The sequence below is a fragment of the Adiantum capillus-veneris genome, chromosome 3, assembly GCF_014529385.1.
Source record: "Adiantum capillus-veneris isolate H3 chromosome 3, ASM1452938v2, whole genome shotgun sequence".
Taxonomy (NCBI): domain Eukaryota; kingdom Viridiplantae; phylum Streptophyta; class Polypodiopsida; order Polypodiales; family Pteridaceae; genus Adiantum; species Adiantum capillus-veneris.
Window position 1 is genome coordinate 40,024,312 of NC_140933.1, and position 23,753 is coordinate 40,048,064.

The 23,753-nt window shown below is 42.6% G+C and overlaps 1 protein-coding gene across 1 annotated transcript; it reads left to right on the forward strand.

Moving 5' to 3' along the window:
* Positions 1-21,568: 21,568 nt before the first annotated feature.
* LOC147460788 (uncharacterized) lies at positions 21,569-22,797 on the forward strand. Its single transcript, XM_086499481.1, has 4 exons — positions 21,569-21,724; positions 21,949-22,106; positions 22,194-22,274; positions 22,354-22,797. The coding sequence occupies exons 1-4, from the start codon at positions 21,649-21,651 to the stop codon at positions 22,486-22,488; spliced, it is 450 nt and encodes a 149-aa protein (XP_086355607.1). The 5' UTR covers positions 21,569-21,648; the 3' UTR covers positions 22,489-22,797.
* The last annotated feature ends 956 nt before the right edge of the window (positions 22,798-23,753 follow it).

Genomic DNA, 23,753 nt, shown 5'->3' on the forward strand with positions numbered 1-23,753 from the left:
GCCTACACCAACACTCTTGGCTATGGAATGCAAATCCAACCAAGAGCTATGCTTCAATGCTTAAGCTTTCCATCTTCTCCATCTTCATTACTATGCATTATGTATGCTAAGCAAGAAGAGTGATGATAAGTGAGGAATTATTTCTTTCTCCTATGGAATATTTCTTCTTCCTCTTCCCTACCCTCATTCCCTGCTAGCTCTCTCCACCTTCGAAGGTGTTTGAGGTCTTGGGACTGAGGCTTGGGATAGTTAATGCTTTCCACAAAGTGCATGTTATGCTTATTGCAAGAAGGCTAATGGTTTATTGCAATTAGATTAGTTACTTAATGCAAGTAGATTAATTGTATTGCAAGGACGATTAATTGTTGCTTTAGGCACAAGTTGACGCATAAAAGTATACATCCTCATGCACTCAAATGATTTAGGGAACACAAAGACTAATGATGTTCACGAGTTCTTGATTGTTTTCAATCTAAGATTGATTGTTGATACTATGCAAAAGCTTGGTGTATGAAGCCTCCATCTCCATACTGCAAAAGAGGTCTCAAGGAACACAAAGATTGTATTGTATCAAGTCTCTCTTAATGAGAGAATCTATAATACAAATGCCTTTTGGAGGGGGACCGGCTCCACATAAATCCGGTCCTCAACTGTTGTCATATTCTCTAAAATCTCTCTCTCTCACTCAAAGGTATTGATCATGCCTAGTAAATTAAGTGTTATGATTAAGTTGCTACTACCAATTAAGTTCACCATCTATGCTCTCAAAGTTGCTCACTCTAATTCTCTTAATTCCGCTATTCTCTAAGTTCATAGGGCATTTTCATTACAATCCTAAACCATTAGCCAAGCCTAAGCCTAAACCCATTCAATTCTGGAAGACAAATCAGATGGCCATTGGAAGAGGAAGTTCCTAAGCCATAACGGGAAGAAGCAGAAGGCAGAGTTAAGCAGGTCATTATCACTTTTCTTGATTATCACCTGGATTAAGCCAGGTTTCATCTTGTAAGGAGCATTAAGCCTCCATTAGTGATTGATTAATCATGGATTCTGTCGATTAACTGGAATTAGGCGAATTGTTTGTTTTGAATACTGTTGTCATTAATTGTGCCGGCTGCACCTCTTTTCCCACACCTCTCACAGCCAGGGGCCCGATGCCTTCCCGGCTCACCTTTCGCACATTTATCCCCCGACATTCTTGGTGAACCCGATGCGAAACGAGCCGGGGTGGGAGGTCAGGATGGAGATTCCAATAGAATTGAAGCAGTTTATTGAAGATTACAACCTCAATAGATTTTATAAAAATCTAGCAGCAGTAGATCTGCCCAAAATGTTGGGCTTAGTTCAGGGATGCTTGCAAGAAGTAAAAGCTATGAAGATGAAAAAGCATCTTGATGATGTAGTGGAGATGGCACTTGATGCCGTACATGAACAATATGGAATTATTCAAGGGCATGATCCAGATGGACTCCTTGCATGCTATCAAGCGGAGATGAAGAGTCGAGGGATTCCAGAAGATCGGATGATTTCGACCTTTGAAGAAGTTGTAACCTCCGAGTTTAAAGAAAAGGTACGAGAACTGGCCGAAACATATCCCATGTAGTGGGACTATTTTGCAGATGGTTTTGTTTATGAAAGCTCAAGAATTATCGAGTTAACAATGAAGGAGATTAATGAACGAGGCCAGATTATTTTCTATAAAGAAGAAGGGGATCATATGCAGTTCCTTAATTATGATCAATTTTGGGACCATATTTCTGCAAGAAGTCAAGCCAAGGCAAATACAGCTTTGGAAGTAGCAGATTCAACGACAAAGGACCATATTTGAGTAACCGAGCAAAGGTACATAATGAATTTAATGCTGAAACACAAATGTATGAATTTTTTTCAAAGCTTACTTGCATGGAAGTTACCTCGAATAATGGTTCTTGTGAAGAGCCAAACTGTACAACAAAATTTTTTCAAGCTACTGATCTTGGCATGGGATGCTCTCAACAAGTTTATCAAGAAGACGAGCCACTACAGGCTTCTAATGGTTCTATCGGCCCTATAGCTGAACAGGGCAGCAGATTTATTAAAGAGGATTGTATGAACAAATCTATTATATATACAATAGGTGATGAAGTGGCCGAGACTGTGAACCTAACACAGGATGTACCTGATAATGTCAAGGAACCTATGGTTTCTTCTGGAAATATGTTTGCTGATTCTATTATCTCAGAAGCAGATTCCATAATTGATGGATTTTTGGCCCAATCTAAAGGAGAAGGTTATAGCAGTATATAAGAGCTTTGTGATGCATGTACCCCTTCAGAGGGGGTACCTGATGAACCTTTTTCAAGTTATAATGGCTTGCTTAATGTGGGGAAGTGCCAGGGGAGAAAAATCTAGAATATTGGTTAAGCTAGCAGACTAGCCACTGTAGGGATCCGAAGGAGGGAAAATAGGGATCCAAAAGGGGGGCCATCTGCAAAAGAGCCATGTGCAACAATGGGCTAAAAAGACCCTAAGGTTCAGCCCATTAAGACTTCCAAAATGCTAAGGTTCCAAAATTCAAAGGTTGTGTCCAAAGGTCAACCATAGGGGAATTGGATGCTTTGTGTGCGTCCAAAAACGTCTTTGCACATCCCTACATAGGAGGGGGCGAGCCTTTCTTGTAGGGGATGAGAGAGAAAGCCACACACACACACACAAGCTCCCTTTACACAAAGGGAATGAGGGACACATGTCATCTCCCTAGCCCAGATGCCCACAAGGTGTACCCAATTCCTATTGGATGGCCTTGGAGTTGGACCAATGAGAATTAGGCTAGAGTAAATCTAGTTTAATTAATTTAAAAAAAATTAATAAAAGAACCAATGAGAATTAAGTCCTCTAGAAGACTATTGGACAGTCTCCCAAGGGGTCCAATGAGCATTCAAGATCCCAATGGCTTGCCTGATTCCTATTGGCCAGGAGGCAAAGGGGTCCAATGAGAGTTTAGTTGAATTATTAAATTACCTAAAGCTCTCACAAAAGGGGAAAGGGGGGACACATGTCAAAAGGCTATCACTTATGCTGCTTAATAGTCATTGGCTAGCCTTGGGGAGGTCCAATGAGGAGATAGCAAGAGCAAATAGCAAGAGGGCTCGCCCAAGAGAGAGAGGGGGGCTGATTTTTGCAAGGCATTATCACACACACACTCACACAATCTCATGTGTGAAGAAAGAGAAGACTATCTCTTCCCGAGCTTTAATGGAGAGCTCATCACCTACTCCAAGCTTGTGAGATAGAAGCCTACATCGACACACTCTTGGCATGTGGATGCAAATCCAACCAAGAGCCAAGCTTCAATGCATGCTCATCTCCTCTTCCAAGCTAATTACTAAGCTAAGCTATGCTAATATGAGTGATTATGTGAGGAGATGTACATCTTTCTTGTAAGATACTCCTTCTTCCTCTCAATCTACTCTCATACCTTGCTAGCTCTCACCATCTTCGAAGGTGTGTGAGGTCTTGGGTCTGAGACCGGGGATAATTAATGCTGTGTTTGCTAAGTGTTTTTCTTAGTGCATGAAGCTTTCATCTTCATTGCACTAGCTAGTTTTGAAGGAACACAAAGAATTGTATTGTACAATGTCTCTCTTGATGGGAGAAGCCATAATACAAAGCCTTTTGGAGGGGAGACCGGCTCCATGCAAATCCGGTCCTCAATTGTTGTCAATAGCTTAATTTGTCTCTCTTTTGAAAGTATTGTTTATGCTATCTAACTAGGTGTTATGCTTTTTGTTGCTCTCTCCACCCAAGCACACTTGTAATTCTCATTAGGAATCTATTCTAATGAAATGCCCACTATGTTCATGCTAATTTCCGCTACACACAAGTTTTTAGGCCATTAAATGTTACATTGGTATCAGAGCACAAGGTTTCTCTTTTCTTGCTCAAGAAGGGAGGTCTTCAAGCTAGCTATAAATGGTTGGTATTATTAATTGCCTGTGAGTAAGTAGAATAGGGATTTTTCAGCCTTGCAGTGCGCCTGCCTTCGTGCAGTTTTTAACGGGGCATCACCGTCGAGAGCTATGGTCTTAATAGTGGAGTCCTACGGGGCTTGCCTACGGCTTAACTACTATTGAGCTATTAGAAGCTTGACAGGAGCCAGTGCTGTTTTGGTGTTGAAAGACCCTCTCTTCCATTCCTTGCAATTAATGGTATTTGAGCCACGGGTACAGTAGCTTGAGTGCTTTTTCTAAAGGGGTAAAGAGGAGTAGCAACTAGGGCTTGAAGTGCCAAATTACACCTAAAAAGTTTAGACCTAAAAGTTGTTAGAATGGATGACAATAGTAAAGAGAGTGAAATTAATGTTGATAACTTTGATTTTGCTAATGAGCAAGCTACTAATGATGCTCCGATGCTTGTTAACTATCTTGTTTCTAGGCTTCAACAAGCCATGGGCAATTCATCTCTCCAAAGTGAAGTGCAACGGCAGCTCCATGCTCACGGGATTCTCCAAGCTCATCACCATGACAAGAGAACACCTAGGAAGCCTCCTTGTGAGACTCCCAAAAGAGGTCTCTCTCCGATTTGGGAAGAAGAAGAGAACCCATATGAAGGGCTCAAGAATTTACTTATTGATGATGCATCTCCTTCCCAAAGGAGAACTCAAGAGACTCCACCGAAGGAACGAGAAAGAAGTGAGTCTCCCACCACCTCAGCGGAGATGGCTCCACGAAGACGGCGGGCTAAACGCTCTCCATCACCACCAAAGTGGAGAAGACCATCGCACCCTTCCCCACATCATAATTCAAGGAGGGATGATAAAAAGCAAGAGAAGAAAAAGGCGAGAAAGAGGACACCCTCTTCTCCATCTTCTTCATCCTCTTCCTCTTATGAAAGTGATGGTGAAGACGACGAAGATCAAGACAAGAAAAAGGCGAGAAAGAGGTCACCCTCTTCTCCACCTTCTTCAAATTCTTCACCTTCTGAAGAAAGTGATGGTGCAACCTTTGAACCATCAAAAAGAAGAGGCCATAGGAAATCCTATGCCACATGGAAGAGGTCATCCAAGCTAAAGAAGTTCAAAGAGGGAGGGAAGAGCATCTCTTTCCTTACCTATGATGGTACCTTTGGTGCTATGGACAAAGTCTTGGCCTTTATCCAACAGTTCAATGCGGCATTTGGAGATGAGGGCTTCACGGAGTCCTCTAAGCTACGCCATGTAGCTATCCACTTTCAAAAGTCCGCCAGGCAAAGGTGGTCTAGCCTACGAGCCAATGGTGAAGCTCCACGAACATGGAAAGCTTTAAGAGCTTCCATTATGAAGCAGTTCTTGGCCACCGATGCCAAAGACAAAGTACTCACCGAATGGCGAAGCTTAAAGCTCTCTCCCTATGAATCCATCCACAAATATGTAGACAAGTTTTGGGACCTACAACTCAAAGCCACTGTCTTCAAAAAGCTAGATTTTGGAGAGCAAAAGAAACAATTTTGTGCAGGCTTAACCGAAGAAATGGCGGAGTATGTCAACTCCCAAAGGCCACGTACCATATCGGTGGTAATACACCATACTATGGTGGCCTCTCGAATCAATTTCCAAACGGGGGCTAAAAGAAATAATAAGCCCACGGAAAACAAGGGTTCCAACGAGCCTAAGGGGAAGGACAATGTCCAAAAGTCTCCTAAGGGCAACTCCAACAAAGCTAAAGAGAAGGGAGTTTACAAAGGTAAGAACAAACTCTCCTCTGAAGAGCTTGAGCGTTATCGTAAGGATAACCGGTGTTTCAAGTGCGGCGAACAAGGGCATGAGTACCGCGCTTGTCCCCAAAAGAACAACTGCCAAGATCCTCCTAGAGCTTCCTTGGTTGAAATCCAAGAGGAGGAGACTCACCAAACTCACCACAAAGGATCTCCTCTATGCCATGCTTGGGGAAAGGTAAGAGAACATGATGCTTTTATTCTCTTTGACCCTGGTTCTACTCACAATTTTATATCTATAGAGTTGGCCACCAAGCTAGGCATACAAGCTTACGAGATGGGAGATGTCCTACCCGCAGACAGTGCTTTCAAGGAGCAAGAAGCTTCAGTCACTCCCTTAATCGGGAAATTGAGGCTTCATGTTCAAAGCTATGTGGACAAAGGGGACTTCTTTATCTCTCCTCTCAAGCATGAGGATGTAATCCTAGGGGCACCATGGTTTGACCGCCTGGCTGCCAATGTTAAATTCCCTGAAAGGAGAATCTCCTTTAATTTTAGGGAAAAAGACATGTATATAGATGCTAAGGAAATGGGTAACACTATCCCCATTGTACATACACCAACTTTCAACAAGTCAATAAAGAGCTCTATTTCCGTGTACATGATTTTTGTTAAAGATTCTCAAAATGAACCTAATGCTTTAGCAAAAGAAAATAAAAGCAACCAAAAGGAATTAGAGTTATCCAATTTTCTCAAGGGATTTCAAGATGTTTTTATTGACGACATCCCTTGTGAGCTACCTCCTAAACAAGGTAATGATGACCATGCAATTGAACTTTTTCTAGGAAGTTCACCGCCTAACAAACCTCCTTATAGAGTTTCTCAAGCTCAACAAGAGGAGATTATGCGGCAAGTGCATGAGTTAGTTGAGAAGGGCATGGTTAGGCCTAGCTTATCTCCATTTTTCTCACCTGTGCTATTAGTGCAAAAGAAAGACGGCACATATCGTATGTGTGTCGACTATAGAGCACTAAATAGGATCACTATCAAGAATAGGTTTCCTGTTCCATGGGTAGAAGACCTATTTGATAAGCTACAAGGATCGAACTACTTCAGTAGGATTGACCTAAAAAGTGGCTATCATCAAATAAGGATAGTTGATCAAGACATTGTAAAGACCGCATTTCGCACCACATTTGGTCTTTACGAATACATTGTCATGCCTTTTGGCTTGACCAATGCACCAGCCACATTCAACCGCTTGATGGAGAAGCTGTTCAGGCCTCATCAAACCTTCGCTGGAGTGTTCTTTGATGATATTATCATCTACTCTAATTCATTAGACGAACACAAGCAACACCTCCAGGTAATATTTCAAGTTTTAAGAGAGAATAAACTTTATGTTAATCGAAAGAAAAGAGAATTTTTCTTGCAAGAGATTTAGTATTTAGGTCACATTATCTCTCAAGATGGCATCCAAATGGATCCATCCAAGTTAGAGGTAATAAAAGGATGGCCTAAACCAAGGAATCTTCATGAACTAAAAAGCTTTATAGGTATGTGTGCATACTATAGACGCTTCATAGAAAAGTTCTCACAAATTGCGGGACCATTACATGACCTAACAAAGAAAAGCGTTAGGTATACATGGTCTGCTAAGGAGAAAAATGCTTTCAAAAAGCTTAAAGAAAAGCTTATCTCTCAACCTGTGCTTACACTACCGGATCTCTCAAAACCATTTGAGGTCCAATGTGATGCTTGTGGTGATTGCCTTGGAGCTGTTTTGCTCCAAGAAGGGCATGCCATAGGCTATGAGAGTCGAAGGCTCGACCCTGTTGAGCAAGCTCTAGGCATATATGAAAAGGAACTCCTTGCAGTTCTACATGCCTTAGACTCATGGAAGCACTATTTATTGGGGACTCCTTTCATTCTGCGAGCGGATCACCAAAGTCTTAAGTACTTCATGACGCAGACCAAGCTCTTCGACAAACAAATGAGGTGGGCAAATTTCCTTACGCAATTTCATTTTCATATTGCTCACATTGCTGGCAAGCATAATCAAGTAGCTGATGCACTCTCAAGATGGCCGAGAGTGAATGCGGTTTCCATAGCAACTCACAATGATCTATCTTCAATGATAGATGTGTATGCTATTGATCCCGATTTTAGAGATGTGATTTCAGCCCTTACATTAGGGAAGAAAGAAGAACCATTTACTTTACAAGATGGTTATCTTCTCTATGGCAATAGACTATGCGTTACTAACTCACTACGTGAGAAAGTAATGTATGAATCTCATGCTCCACCTTATGCGGGGCATAGAGGGATTCAGTCTACCTTAAAGGGAATTGAAACATATTTCTATTGGCCTACCATGAAAGTGAATATACAAGAGTATGTTTCTAAATGTGTGGTATGCCAAAAGACAAAATTTGATAGAAGGAAGCAACTTGGATTGCTTCAACCCTTGCCAATCCCTAATTCACCATGGGAGAGCATATCCATGGATTTTATCTTTGGATTGCCTAAGTCTATCCATGGGAATACGGGAATATGGACGATAGTAGAAAAGTTCAGTAAACAAGCTCATTTTATACCTGTCAAAAAGACTATCAAAGCCCATCAAATGGCAACCCTCTTCATTTCACAAATTTTCAAGTACCATGGCTTGCCAATGTCCATAGTGTCGGATAGAGATCCTAGAATGACCAATAATTTCTAGAAGGGTCTCTTTGAGAATTTAGGAACAAGGCTAAACTTCTCTTCGGCCTATCATCCACAAACGGATGGCCAAAGTGAAATAGCTAACCTAACCATTCTCGATCTAATAAAAGCCTATGTAACGGAAGTAGATCAAAGATCCCAATGGGAGAAGTACTTACCCTTAGTGGAGTATGCTTACAATAACACTGTACATACTTCCACGGGAAAAGCACCTTTCGAGGTAATTGAGGGAAGATCAAAAAGTCCCTTGCTACTTAAGGTACATGGGAAGATCTTCGCTGCAGATGAGTATAGCCGAGACCTACAAGAATCTTTTCAAAAGATTAAAGATGCTATCTCTATCTCACAGCAAAGGCAAAAGACTGCTGCTGACAAGCACAGAAGAGCCCAAGCCTTTAAAGAAAATGATTGGGTCTTATTAAAGTTTCCCAAGGCTCGATTAAGGCACATGACGGGCAAGAATTCTACGGGACACCAAAAGTACTATGCTAAATTGGCAAAAAGGTACTATGGTCCCTTCCAGATTCTTAGGCCAATCAATGAGATGGCCTATCAACTCAAGTTTCCCAATCATTGGCTCATACACAATGCTTTCCATGTGAGCCTATTAAAGCCTTACAAAGGAGAGCCACCTCAAGAACCAACTATTGAAGACCCACCGGAGATCGAGGACCAAGAGGAGGTGCTGCAGCCTGAGTCCATTCTCCGACATGAAGACAAGGTATTAAGAGGCGGTAAGACTATCCAACGATATCTTATTAAGTTTAAGAATTATCCTTTTGAAGATGCTAGATGGATGCAAGGCATACAATTAAAGAATAACCTAAACCTTGTCAATGCTTACAATGCTTCCCAAGAGTAAGCAAATGTACAAAATGTTAAATATGAACAAAGTTTTTTTTGTCTTATAAGACTCTCTTTTTCTTTATTGTGCACAAAAATGAAGTAGTATGCATGCTTAGATCAAGTTTGCGGAGACGACGTCTCCCAAACACCAAGTAGAGCTTGTCACTCTACTATGGAAGACTGATAGGACTAATGTGCAGACATACTTGCGGCAGCCTCAGGCTCTCAAGCGCCAAATGGACTAGTCATCCATTGTGGAATGATGTCGTAGGGTAACATAGGGATCCTCTACCCGCTAAGAAAAGGACTCATGAATATGCTTTATCTTCTCTACACCATAGTCGAGGACGCCTCTGATTTCAAGAGAGAGGTAATGTCATAATAATCAATATCTAATTCTCCTAAATGATTTTCTCATATTAAACTGATCATTTAATGTGGGGAAGTGCCAGGGGAGAAAAAGCTAGAATATTGGTTAAGCTAGCAGACCAGCCACTGTAGGGATCCAAAGGAGGAAAAATAGGGATCCAAAAGGGGGGCCATCTGCAAAAGAGCCATGTGCAACAATGGGCTAAAAAGACCCTAAGGTTCAGCCCATTAAGACTTCCAAAATGCTAAGGTTCCAAAATTCAAAGGTTGTGTCCAAAGGTCAACCATAGGGGAATTGGATGATTTGTGTGTGTCCAAAAAAGTCTTTGCACATCCCTACATAGGAGGGGGCGAGCCTTTCTTGTAGGGGATGAGAGAGAAAGCCACACACACACACAAGCTCCATTTACACAAAGGGAATGAGGGACACATGTCAGCTCCCTAGCCCAGATGCCCACAAGGTATACCCAATTCCTATTGGATGGCCTTGGAGGTGGACCAATGATAATTATGCTAGAGTAAATCTAGTTTAATTAATTTAAAAACACTTAATAAAAGAACCAATGAGAATTAAGTCCTCTAGAAGACTATTGGACAGTCTCCCAAGGGGTCCAATGAGCATTTAGGAGCCCAATGGCTTGCCTGATTCCTATTGGCCAGGAGGCAAAGGGGTCCAATGAGAGTTTAGTTGAATTATTAAATTACCTAAAGCTCTCACAAAAGGGGAAAGGGGGGACACATGTCAAAAGGCTATCACTTATGCTGCTTAATAGTCATTGGCTAGCCTTGGGGAGGTCCAATGAGGAGATAGCAAGAGCAAATAGCAAGAGGGCTCGCCCAAGAGAGAGAGGGGGGCTGATTTTTGCAAGGCATTATCACACACACACTCACACAATCTCATGTGTGAAGAAAGAGAAGACTATCTCTTCCCGAGCTTTAATGGAGAGCTCATCACCTACTCCAAGCTTGTGAGATAGAAGCCTACATCGACACACTCTTGGCATGTGGATGCAAATCCAACCAAGAGCCAAGCTTCAATGCATGCTCATCTCCTCTTCCAAGCTAATTACTAAGCTAAGCTATGCTAATATGAGTGATTATGTGAGGAGATGTACATCTTTCTTGTAAGATACTCCTTCTTCCTCTCAATCTACTCTCATACCTTGCTAGCTCTCACCATCTTCGAAGGTGTGTGAGGTCTTGGGTCTGAGACCGGGGATAATTAATGTTGTGTTTGCTAAGTGTTTTTCTTAGTGCATGAAGCTTTCATCTTCATTGCACTAGCTAGTTTTGAAGGAACACAAAGAATTGTATTGTACAATGTCTCTCTTGATGGGAGAAACCATAATACAAAGCCTTTTGGAGGGGGGACCGGCTCCATGCAAATCCGGTCCTCAATTGTTGTCAATAGCTTAATTTGTCTCTCTTTTGAAAGTATTGTTTATGCTATCTAACTAGGTGTTATGCTTTGTTGTTCTCTCCACCCAAGCACTCTTGTAATTCTCATTAGGAATCTATTCTAATGAAATGCCCACTATGTTCATGCTAATTTCCGCTACACACAAGTTTTTAGGCCATTAAATGTTACAATCAACCTCAAGAGCCAGGTAAAAATCTCTCTGATGATACAAGAACAGAAGGTCCTAATATTTTTCGTAATGGCTATGAAGCGATGATGCTTAATCATCTCTGATACTGCATAAAGTGCACAAGAGTTTTTATTTTCTTAGACGATATGCCAAATGTGGCTGGATTTGGATATTATTCCTAATTCTTATGTCAGGGATGTCCTGGCTACCAGTAAAAGGGAGTCAGAATTCTTTAAGTCTTGCTGATAACGACCTTAAGTTACCAAAAGGTTATGAGATGTGGTTGCTGCACTATGCTTCAGGTGAAGCTCTAGTATATTGCAGAGGCCATCAATGCTATGTGATCTTAATGGTATTTGACCAGGTGATTCGAAAGATCTTCAAAAGCAGGTTCACTATGGATGGGTATTTTTGGGTCTACATTGTGGTTTCTTTCTGCAAAATCCAGGAATAACATATTTGGAGCATAAATACTTGAATTTGTTTGATACAGAATGTGTCTGCTTATGTGGATACTATGCTGTTCCACTATTGGGGCAATTCCTTATTATTCCATTTGATCCTGGGAGCTATTGAAGAGCAACCAGCAGATTCAAAGACTTCATTTATTTTCCTGTAAGCAGGTTACTTGGTAGTAGATTTGTTTGTGATAAGGCAAAAGTGTTTTTGGTTATATGATCAATAAGCTTACATGGCTAGCTTTCAGTGACATCTTGCTCCATCTCCATCTTCTTCTTCTTCACCTCCTTGTGTGTGTGTGTGTGTGAGAGAGAGAGAGAGAGGGAGAGTGTGTGTGCGATCGAGCATTACGAAGGCACGACGGCGGCGAAGCGGTTGAGCGCGGCACGACTGCAGCTTCTTCTTCATCGCGGCAAGGAATCCACCTCGAAGGCGAGCGTAGAGCGGTGAGTGACACACCCTTTGTTCTCTTGAGCTTGCTAGTTTAGGCTTGTTGTGTGCTTGGAGCCGTTTGTGGCTCGCATACGGTGTATTGGCAAGTCCCTTGCTTCGACAGTGCGGCAAGGAGCGCACATTTTTGGCGCCGTTGCCGGGGATATGCCCTACACTAAGCTCGGTTAGCACTTTACGCTTCCTTGTGGTGCAATTTCTATCATAGGAAAGGCAGGGAAGGAGTGTGTGGAGATTTCTGTTTTTTGCGTTTTCTGCATTTGCTGTCAAGTTTCAATTTCTGCTATTGTCTGCGTTTTTTCAATTTCCGCAATTTCTACATTTTCAAGTTCGGCGTTTTCAATTTCTGCAATTTTCTGCATTTCTGCGTTTTTTTAAATTTTCTGCAATTTCTGCATTTTCTGCATTTTCTGCAATTTCTGCGTGTTTTTCTGCAATTTTCTGCAATTCTCAAATTTCTGCATATCTGCGTTTTTTCAATTTCTGCGTTTTCTGAAATTTCTGCATATCTGCGTTTTCAATTTCTGTATTTTCTGCATTAAAAAAAAAAACAAAAAAAAGACGGAAAATCAAAACGCGAGTGAGCGGGCGGCGAAATTTTTCGAAAATAAAAAACGTGACTCTTAAAACGGACGGGTCGGTTTGTATAAAAGATAGATCGGGATCATTTTCCCAAGCCCAAGCCCAAGCCCAAGCCTTGGCCTCAGTCCTCAGTCGTATGATATATACTAGACTCACTCTTATATATATACCCTACTCCCTCAAGAGAGAATGAGAGCATGTGGGACAAGTCCTCCACTCTCCTCCTTTGTCTTCCCACTTGCACCCTTAGACTTTCTAGTTTGGGCCTAGTCCCTACTGGAAATTGACAGTTTTAGGGATTCCGAGGGCATAGAGTGACCAAACGGAGGGCTGTAAAGCACGGCACGACCCTCTGACCGATACGCTCGTTTCGAGCTATCACACGGCCCATTCCACGACACGCTCTAAAAAATCTAGCAAAAAAACAAACAAAAAACACGCTAAAAACTAGTCACAAGGCCTCCTAGAGCAGCTTTTTGACACCTTAGGGTATCAAAAGCACATGCACTTACGCTCTGGGCGGGTGCTAGAACACGAGCATATTGAGAGTGCCTCTGTTCATACGGACACCCATTACCCATCCACGATAAGCTCTAGACCCTCAGCGGGGACACAAGGTAGCACCACCCAAGACCCTAAAATAGCCGCTAGTGATTCCTCCTCCGACTCAGAAATCATGGAAGCATACCCTACCCAAAACACTGAGAGAGAAGGCCATGCACCTCCCGAAGCTCCACAGCCTAGTACTAGTATGTTTAGCCGTTTCATGGAAACATTAGGTAGAGCTACTCGCTCGGAACTTGATGCAAATGAAGCACACGAAGGGGGTGGGGAAGTGGACTCTCCTTTCACATCGCACGTGGACCCCACACCCCCAAAGAGTGTCCATGTGGATATCCTACCAACTTCTTACCAAGAAGGCCCTGTTGAGCTGCCTCCTTCAGAAGTTCCCTCTAGAGTACCGTTGGTGACAAGTAAAACCACGGGGAGCAACATTGCTTCTACCTCACAAGAAACCGTTAACACGTCGACTCTAGAAGGATTGTTCATTAATGATCATTGGACATACGACCTCCACACTGAGGTGTTGACGGATCTACACTCTGGCCACGCCTACCATGTAGGATGGATAGAGATTGTACAATCCACCTCTAGTGCCACGAGCATCGAAGATCAACAGAAAATGATCTGTAATGTTATCCATGGCATTATTCAATTAGAAAGGCAAAACCGAGGGGTAAATATACTCTCAACTGGCCCCATGAGATTTCTGGATACGAGTAAGGCTCAACAGCCTACTCTATCACAAATGGAGACTCCTCTAATGAGCCCCATGGACCCATCTTACGTCATTTCACCTGGGGTCTCTATGCAATCTGAGCCTCCGAGCGAAAACTTTAGCTTCCCTAACTTGGCTCAACCCTCTATTAAGGAAAACACAGTGCTCACTCCAGGGATAAGCCTAACAGAGAATGTACCGATGACATCTACGGTTAGCGCAGTGCCACTACCTAGTGTTGTAGTACCTAATATGGGGCCTCGACCATATGTGCCTCTAGCCCCTTATGCACACATGGCCCCCACACCTCCAATAGTACCACTTGCTTATGCTCCTCGAGTGCCGCTCCCTAGCCCTTATCCGAGTGGACCTATGCCCGGTTATGTTCCATATCCTGCATCATCTATACATATGCCAAGACCGGTACCCGTCCCTCTCCCACATATGATTCCAAGAGTACCTCCACCGGCCTTGCCTCCTCACATAGGTGACTTGGCAGCGTTTGCTCAAACCATAGGTCGATCTATCGCGGAAAATATGCGTCACGCATCTGATAGAGAGCCTAGAAGTAAGGCAGTACAAATTGCCAAACTCACGCAAAAATTCAATGGGGACGAAGATGCTAGGAAACACATTGAAGTGTTTGAACAAGTATGTGATTCCTTAGGGGAACGCAACGAACTACATAAGTGCAATGCCTTAAGCTTGACATTAAGTGGGAAGGCTGGAGATTGGTATAGGACCCTAAGGGTGGACGAGAAAACAATCTACCCTACCCTTCGAAGGTTGTTTCTAAAGGAGTACATACGAGAAGGTGTGCTTTGGGGTGTAGCATCTCAGCTACAGAAGGCCGAACGTAAGGAAGGAGAGTCAGTAAGGGACTTCATTAGTCGTCTAAAGCACTTAAACTCTCGTTGCCCTGTAAATGAGCGCTTCAACAATAACCAACTGCTTGATCGATTCATTCGAGGGTTGAGGAATGAAGGAATCTATAATGGACTAGTGATTAGAGGTATCACAACCTGGGAAGATGTCACTGCCAATGCAATCCAATTAGAGGACAACTTGATGATAGCAGGCATGAGGGTGTCTACTGACACGAGATCCACTAGCTCACAAGCCATTGAGTATGAACCCATGACTGCAAAGCCCATTGCCAATGAGCCAAAGGTATTTGAGACATTCTTGACAGACCTCACCAAGGCAATCCAAGAGTCTCTTAAGGATAATCGACCCCCTCAAAATAGTCACATGTATCCAAGAAGGGAGCAACAATGGTGTTCCATTTGCTTAGGTCCACATAGCACTAGTGAGTGCCCTACGTTTAGAGTAAAATTTAATGGAACTTGCAACGCATGTGGTAGGTATGGTCACCAAGCTAAGGATTGTTTAATGATCAAACGTATGATGGCAAATAGACTACCTGTAGCCTGGACGGATGCGCCTCGAGCTCCTGTATTGATGCCTACTCCACCTGTTGAGCAACTACCGCAACACATGGTCCCTAGATCTCAAAATGTTGTACAAGCTACACCGTTACCACCTCCTGTGCTAGGACCGCAGCCCCCGCATCCAAGAGTCGCCCCTATGAACCAAGTGGGTTGCGAGCCATCAAATGCTTATGCAGATGGCTGTGAGGAGGAAATAGACACTAGTATTGCCTACGGACTTGATACATTGGAAGAATATCCTATATACTACATGGAAGATTGTTGGGGACAAGTCAAGCCGGTTTATCAAGCTGCTGCTCTCGCATCCAGAGGTCAAAATATCAACACCCAGGCTAGGAGGCCACCTCTTCAATGCTACGAGTGTGGTGGACCACATCGAGTAGCGGAGTGCCCTATTAGGCTGCAAAAGAATGCTGCACATATGCAAATGAATCAAGGGAGCACGTCTGCAATGCCAATACTCACATGTAATCGTTGTGGCATAGATCACTTGATTGCCCAATGCCCCTATAACCCAAATGCGCCTAAAATCACACCCCTGAATTTGGTCGAAATTGCTAGTGTGACATCACCAATACCACCCGTCGCACCCGCTTATGCGATTACACGGTCCATGCTTCAAGGGCCAGGACATATCCTCGAAGAGAGAGATACCGCGTCAGTTATCCAAGCAAAGAAAAAGAAGACACGAAGGAAGAAGTCGCAGAATACGGAAAATTCAAAGCCAAGTTCCAAAACAAACATAGGAACAGGAGATGACCCCGTGTATATGAATGACCTCGAGGATGATTCAGATTCAGTCGAGACAATGGAGACTAGAACCAATACCACAAAGGGAAAGACCGACAAAGAAAACCGTAGCATGGAACCAAATGAAAACCGAATAAGAGAAAACCATAAAGAGCCTCTGAAAACACCACAAGTGTTTCCAAATCCAATCCAAGACCCCCAAGATAAACCGCAGGGGCAAAAAGGGAAGAATCGTAAAAAGAAGATTGGGATGTACCCAAACCCAGTAGACGAGATTGAGCAGGTGAAACATCTAAGAGGTTTAGTGGAGGAGACTCAAAGGAAACTAGAACCAGAACCCATGCAGGTCAAAATTCATGACACAGTGTTTCCCACGCAAGTTCATCCACCCCACATGAACCATAGACCGTTAGCCATATCTAGTATCATCCAAGAAGGGAGTGAGGACAGGACATCAGAAAGTGAGCATACACCCTTCTTGTTGGAAAGGATGTTTAACGAAGGAATACCTGATCCCATTGAGGAATATGAGATTCCATCCTCACCAGTTCCTAATCAAGGACCTACACCCTACAAAACGCCAATGAATGTTGCCAAACTAGTGGACTTCATGTCTTCTGAGGTCCGAACCACGATCATAGCAAAGCTGTATGGAGATCCTGAGTTATTCCTTGCACTTCGAGCATTCCTTAACGGAGAGCTACGAACGGGATTACCGCAGTTTGCGCAACCAAATAGGCCTGACTCGATTATGATTGATGAGGAAAATCATGTGCAATCACTTGACTTAGATGGACACGAGTCTGTGATCGACGTACCCATTAACGAATTAGGGCAGTATTTTGAAGGCGACGAGTCTAATGCGACCCTACCCATCACTACCAAGGGATTAACTATAAAGGGAATTCTTGATGGTGGTGCGGGAGTTAGCATCGTTACAAAAGATTGTTGGGAATCCATGGGAAAACCCCGCCTCAGTGTTACTAACATTGTGGTAAAGATGGCAAATGGTACCATAGCCAAACCTATGGGGATGCTCAAGGATCTTAAGATCAAAGTTCTAGGACACAAGGTACGACATACGTTCATTGTAATGGATTTCTCTAAACACCTTATGTCATATGAAATGATTTTAGGACGACCATTCATGAGGGAAGCACAAATGGTTCATGATTGGTCTAAAAATCATGTCTATTTGCAATTCCAAGACTCTGTCCTTAGAGTGGATTTGGTGACTGGTAAGGTACACCCCTTAGGGAGTAAAACCATTATTGATCATCGCTCTGACACCACAGTTCACTCGGCCCCACTACAATATTGTTACACTTGTAAGAAGGATACAGACATTGGCCAAGATTCTCCTTACATGGATGTGTTACCGGGTATGACGGAATCAGACAATGTGGATTGGGTACACCTAGCATCAACCATAGACACTTGGGGAAATAGGGGGACGACCTGGGTAACACCTGAGGGGGATGAAATGCCTATACCCTTAAATATGCTACAAGCAATGCATATTGCTTCCGACAAGACTCATCCTAATGTAACGAAGAAAACATACAAGTGGGTCCCTAAAGCTTCTTTAGTGACCATAGCTAGTGCAAAAAAACAGAAGCCTTGTAAGAAACGTACCACTCGCTCCAAGAAAAGTAAGAAAATGTTGCGATGGATCCCTAAACGACTATTGGAAGCCCAAGGCTACTATCAAGGAAATGATCAAATCTGGGTGCCAAAAAGTAGATTGTGCTCTTACCTATCACCTGACCCAAGTGAGCCCAATCCCGTAGCTCCAAAACGAATCAATGATCGTGGAAAGAAAAAAATCACAGAATGCTACACACCCGCTCCCGAGCTAGTTTGGGTACCAAAGAAAGAACGATTTGTTCCACCTAGCTCAGGAAGCTTAGGGGGGAGTCCCATGAAGCTTCTAGCTCCTCATGTAATACATCCATAGAGGTAAAAGCTTCTACACAACCTCCATCTATAGTAGTGGACCTCCATGAAGCTACAAAAGAATCCACACCTCCCAGTGTTCAAGAATCACCTAATGAACCACTTCAAGTTCAATCCTGGGAGAGTACCTTACCACCCTTGCAGCTTGACAAGGCACCTAGGGTAATAGAAAACTACTGGCAAAAATCCTCATCTATTACCAACTGGAACAATTGGTTTCAAAGGGTGACAAGCTCATTTCAAATGGTATGATCTACCCAAGGAAGGGGGGAGTGTTTGCTGACAGTCATCATTCATTTGTTTCCCTCTCAACCTTTTTCCCTGACCTCTCAATTCCAATCTTAGGGAATGTACATATAAAGCTTTATACTCACAAAAAAAAAAAAAAGAGCAAGAGCAATTAGCAAACGAGTATGCACAATAAAAGTCAAAACATTGACTCAGACCTACACATGTCACATCTGGTACAGTGAAACAGAAACCTATGCCATAAAACACCTTTGATCCTCATCACTTGAGTGATGGAGGGTAGGTAAGATTAGTACGATCGGAGTGTTTCTGTTTTAGAGTTGAGTGATTAGCAAAGATCTCTTTTCCCACTAATGTGCCTCCTGGAGGTAGTCCTTTTGTTTTCTAGTGTGTACAGGAGCATGTTGCTATTGATAGGATTTGGACCTTCATGGAACCTTCAAATCAAGCACGACCATCAACACAAACAGGTGTTTCTTGTCCATTAGCATTGCCGTTATCTTTTTGCATCTATGATTGTCTGCTTTGATTGTGATTGGTAGCATAATATTCAGCGCATTGGCTTAGTATCAAACATTTAATTCAATGCAATCTTTTGTCATAATCACTTGTTTAGGTGTAAAAATCAAGCAGTTCGACTAAGCTAGTTTGACCAAGCTAGGTATTAGAAATCTTCTCTTAATACCATGGGAAATGCCTTCCTAATAAGCAATGGTTACGTAGGTTCTTAATCCGATTTAGGCAGCATTGTATGAAATGTACTAGGGCTTTCTAGTGGGCTTAACCCTATTGACCTTTAGCTTAAGTATTATAAAGGGAGTTTACTAATGTGATGAGCCTGGGGAGGGTAACAATGTTATATGACCCCCCAAAGTTACAAAATTTAAATGCTGAAAATGAACAAGCAAAAAATCAAAGTGCCACAATGTAAAATTTTAAGCTGGAAGAGAAATCTCGGCTTGATTTGGTACTTCACTCACATGTATTGCCTATGGTACTAGAGCCCTAGAGGTTCCCACTGTGGGCGCTTTTCCTTGAAAAGCAAAAAACCCAAGGCATACAAAATAAGCACACACATCATAATTGAATCAATGTGAAAAGACCTTGGGGGGTCAAAGAAAAAGTAATCAGTCAGGGGATGATTTCATGAGAAATTCCTTTTATGGTAGCTTAACTACAAGGTTTTCTAGATATAGCCTCTAGTCAGCCCTCGAACATGAATACTTGGCTCTCGCGATTAAACAACTTAATTGACCACAGAAAATTAAGAAGCTTACCCATGGTATTAATATTCGATCTCTAGTGCTTTTCGACCGTCAAATTAGCGACCCCAGACTTGTTTAATTTTCTACCTTTACATCTGTTTATGCATTTGATTACATTGCAATTTAATGTTCATTGCTAACAAATTGTTTGAAATTCTTTTACCAATCAATTTTTCTACCTAAAACTGCATATGCTTTTTAAGAGAATGCAATTACTGTGCCAATGTTGTTTGATTTTGCAGTGACTGAAGAAGGCTAAGGACATTCATCTCAAATGCTCTTCCACCTCGACGAACCAGCTTCAACTCAATAGCTTCCGAGGACGGAATCTACATCAGGAAGGGGGGCATGTTAACCCTCACGGCACACGGACACCCTATGATCTATAAACGTTGTATTATTTAGAGTCAGGTCCCGGGCTTGTCGGTCCAATAGGAAAAGGGTAAGAGTGATCGCCGTTGAGAGGCGCACTTTAACTTGGACATTCAAGGGATTAGTTGGTTAAGCATGGGCGCCCAAGTGTGAATGGGGTGAGCTCCTATAAAAGCCAACTAAACCTAATTTTTACTCATTCTCTCATTTGTGCAATTGAAGAGTGCTCTTGCTCCATCTCCATCTTCTTCTTCTTCACCTCCTTGTGTGTGTGTGTGTTTTTAAGAAATTGCCAACTTGCACGTTGATTTTTGGAAAATCCGAGTAGGATATGATTTTTTTGCATCACACGATAGTCGAAGAGCGCGACGAGATGAACAAATTTATGTGAGACAAGCCCAGACAGATTCAGAGCCAATTGAACACTAGAAGCTCTTGAAAACAGCCTAAAAGTCTCCATATTCTTAATCTTTGAGCCTAATCCTAAACCATTAGCCGAGCCTAAACCCATTCAATTCTGGAAGACAAATCAGATGGCCATTGGAAGAGGAAGTTCCTAAGCCATAACGGGAAGAAGCAGAAGGCAGAGTTAAGCAAGTCATTATCACTTTTCTTGATTAGCACCTGGATTAAGCCAGGTTTCATCTTGCAAGGAGCATTAAGCCTCCATTAGTGATTGATTAATCATGGATTCTGTCGATTAATTGGAATTAGGCGAACTGTTTGTTTTGAATACTATTGTCATTAATTGTGCCGGATGCACCTCTTTTCCCGCACCTCTCACAGCCAGGGTCCCGGTGCCTTCCCGGCTCACCTTTCACACATTTCTCTCTCTCTCTCTCTCTCTCTCTCTCTCTCTCTCTCCGTCACTATATTGCATGGGTTTGGGGCCAAAAGGGGATCTAGGTCCCAACTTTGGGGGCATGGAGTGACTTTGATCTCAAGCGTGTGGTTGCTCGTAAATTAAGGGTGGGTAAACTAGGGGTGATTGGTAAACTAAAGGTGAAGCGATATGGTGACCGTTTGTCGTGCCAACATGGTCATCAACACACGTTAGCGTGGTGGTAGGGCTTTTGTGTGACAACCAAGAGGTCTCGGGTTTGTGAACCGCGTCCCGTGAGGCCGGTAAACTAGGGGTGAACTCGGGGTAGACTAAGAGTGAACTTAGTTCATCCTTGTTCATGAACTTAGAGCGCCTTCTCATAGCCCTGATAAAACTGCTCTTGAAAGTGCAACTGAGTTGAAACGTCATCCCCATACTCCATCCAAAAACGCTACTGGACCAAAAAGTGCCTCTAAACTGGAGGGTGATTGAACCACCCTCTACAATCGCATTTGCGCAGCTTAACGGGCTACCTCTAGTTCATCTTAACGCTCCACCTACTGCACGAGCCATATTTAGCCCTGTTTTTTGACTGTTCGGTTGCAACCAGTGCCTTCTCCCTCTCTAGAGCTTCTTTTGCCAGTTCGCTTGTTTTGTATGGGCACGCCAATTGATTTTTGAAGGGCCATCCGATTTAAAAGGCCCTTCCGTAGAGCTGCAGTCCTTTCCTGCCTATGAGAAGGCGCTCTTAAGACCCAGGCCGGGCGGCCGGTCTATATACATTCTTGGCTATTTTTGGATTGTCCAATAGAGAATGGCGGAGGGGCTAACGGCCGAGCAGATTCAGGAGTTCAAAGAAGCGTTCGACCTCTTCGACAAGAAGAGAGATGGTGCGCTCTCTTCTGTTAGATCCATCTTCACAAAACCCTCATCTCTCTCCGCAGACACCTGCATTCCTCTGCCGGTCTCACACACATATGCACATCAATGTAACACTACAAACTTGCGATCTCTCAAGAGCACAGGGAAACAATGGACATCCCCGTACATACATGAAACCCTTAAATCAAGGGAAGCTATGATTCAGCTTTCTGTATGTGTATCTCTCTTTCAGGCTCCATTGCAACTACGGATCTCGGCACTGTCATGCGTTCCTTGGGGCAAAACCCGACAGAAGCAGAGCTGCAAGATATGACCAGGGAAGTGGATCCACAAGCAAAGGGCACTGTTGATTTTGGTGATTTCTTACCGCTCATGGCACGCAAGATGAAGGTTAACTTAGCCTCTTGCCAGAGTAACATCAGAGAGTCAGTTTATTGACAATGTAGCGTCCATGATGCGCTTTCTCTCTTGTGTCAGGATACTGATTCGGAAGAGGAGCTGAAGGAGGCTTTCAAGGTTTTCGACAAGGATCGCAATGGCTTCATATCCGCCCCGGAGGTATTTATCTTTCCTCTGTAAGTATTCTGCTTGATTGTTTTTTGTGCTCTTGAAAACTCATTTCTGGCTCTGAATGCAGCTGCGGCATGTTATGACTAACTTGGGCGAGAAATTGACTGATGAAGAGGTTGATGAAATGATACGGGAAGCGGGCATTGACCCTGAGGGTCGGGTCAACTATGACGAATTTGTAAAGATGCTCTTGTCAAAATGATTTGGACTTGGTGCTTTTGCTTGCTTCTTCCATTCAGCACATCTAGATTCATATACATTTGGATTGGTAACCTTGTTGCTTTGGCCTTTTTTGTGATTTGTATTTGTATACCGGCTTACATCGAACTACCTTCATTTCATGCCCATGTATTTTGAGAGCAATGGCATCTTGATGTCCCAAAGCTATTGAAATTTGTACTACCTCCTCCTAAGTTGTTGGCTTTTGATACCACCAATGCATTTACGAGTCACACCCGTTGCTCTCCAAGAGTTGTTCCAAGCATCATTCAATAAAGACAAGTTTTAATAACTTGGGGTTTGATTTGTCAATGCAAGAGGTGACTATTACTGTTACCTATGCCTTAATTACGTCAAGCTTGTGATTGGCATCACTCTTTAAGGATGCTATCTATATTGTTGATTATCTCACGTTTTATTTCTTGCACTAAATGCTCAAGTCTGTGAAAAAAACATGTCGCATGCGCATGGACTGTGATATATGGTATGCTTCCAATTTGCTTTGGCTCTTGTGTAGCTTATGTATTGTGTAAGTTCGGTGAAAGTATCATACATACATAAAAGATTATGTTTCATAAAGCCTATCAATGGCATCTGGGCCAAGAGTGCATTGAAAACCTTCTTGTTAGTTATGCAATTAGTTACAATTGTCTTTGTCTTTTTTTGCTTTTAAGATGGTTCGATGGGATTATATGGTGGTGATAGGTATATGTTGGTCATATGCTTATGAAGCCAAATGTACTGGACTATCTCACGACCAGCAAGGAATTCCTGGAAGTTATGTTGCAAAATTACCACTTTCTATTAATAGTTGTAGCAAGTATCTTTCACTTGCATGTATGATAAGAAGCATGAAAAGCTTGTGCATTTCCTTATTCCCTTATTGCATGTTTGATAAGTTTGTGCCATATATTTTGAGGAGAAAAGGAGAGATTTTCATCCTAACTATTTATAATACTAATGCTCCTTGCATTGTGTTGCTTTAGGACTGCAATCTGAGTATCAATGTATTGATTTAGCCATGCTTACCTTTTCAGAAAGGTCTATTAGGTCTCCGTCACTTCAACAAAATAGAGAAGCTTTTCGAAACATCTAAAATGCAAAAGTGAAGGGGAAGATTGTAGTAAATGAAAAGCCCCTTGACAATGGAAAGTCAAAACTTTCTACTCTCTATACAAGATAGGCATATGTTCATCTCTAGAGTTTTAGAGTTTCCATATTCATTCATTCTTCTTTGTATTGGCTTTT

Coding starts and splice junctions, on each gene's coding strand:
- LOC147460788 (XM_086499481.1), top strand. CDS start 21,649: ATGGCGGAGGGGCTAACGGCCGAGCAGATTCAGGAGTTCAAAGAAGCG. Junction 22,107..22,193: donor TCATGGCACGCAAGATGAAG/GTTAACTTAGCC, acceptor CTCTTGTGTCAG/GATACTGATTCGGAAGAGGA. Junction 22,275..22,353: donor GCTTCATATCCGCCCCGGAG/GTATTTATCTTT, acceptor CTCTGAATGCAG/CTGCGGCATGTTATGACTAA.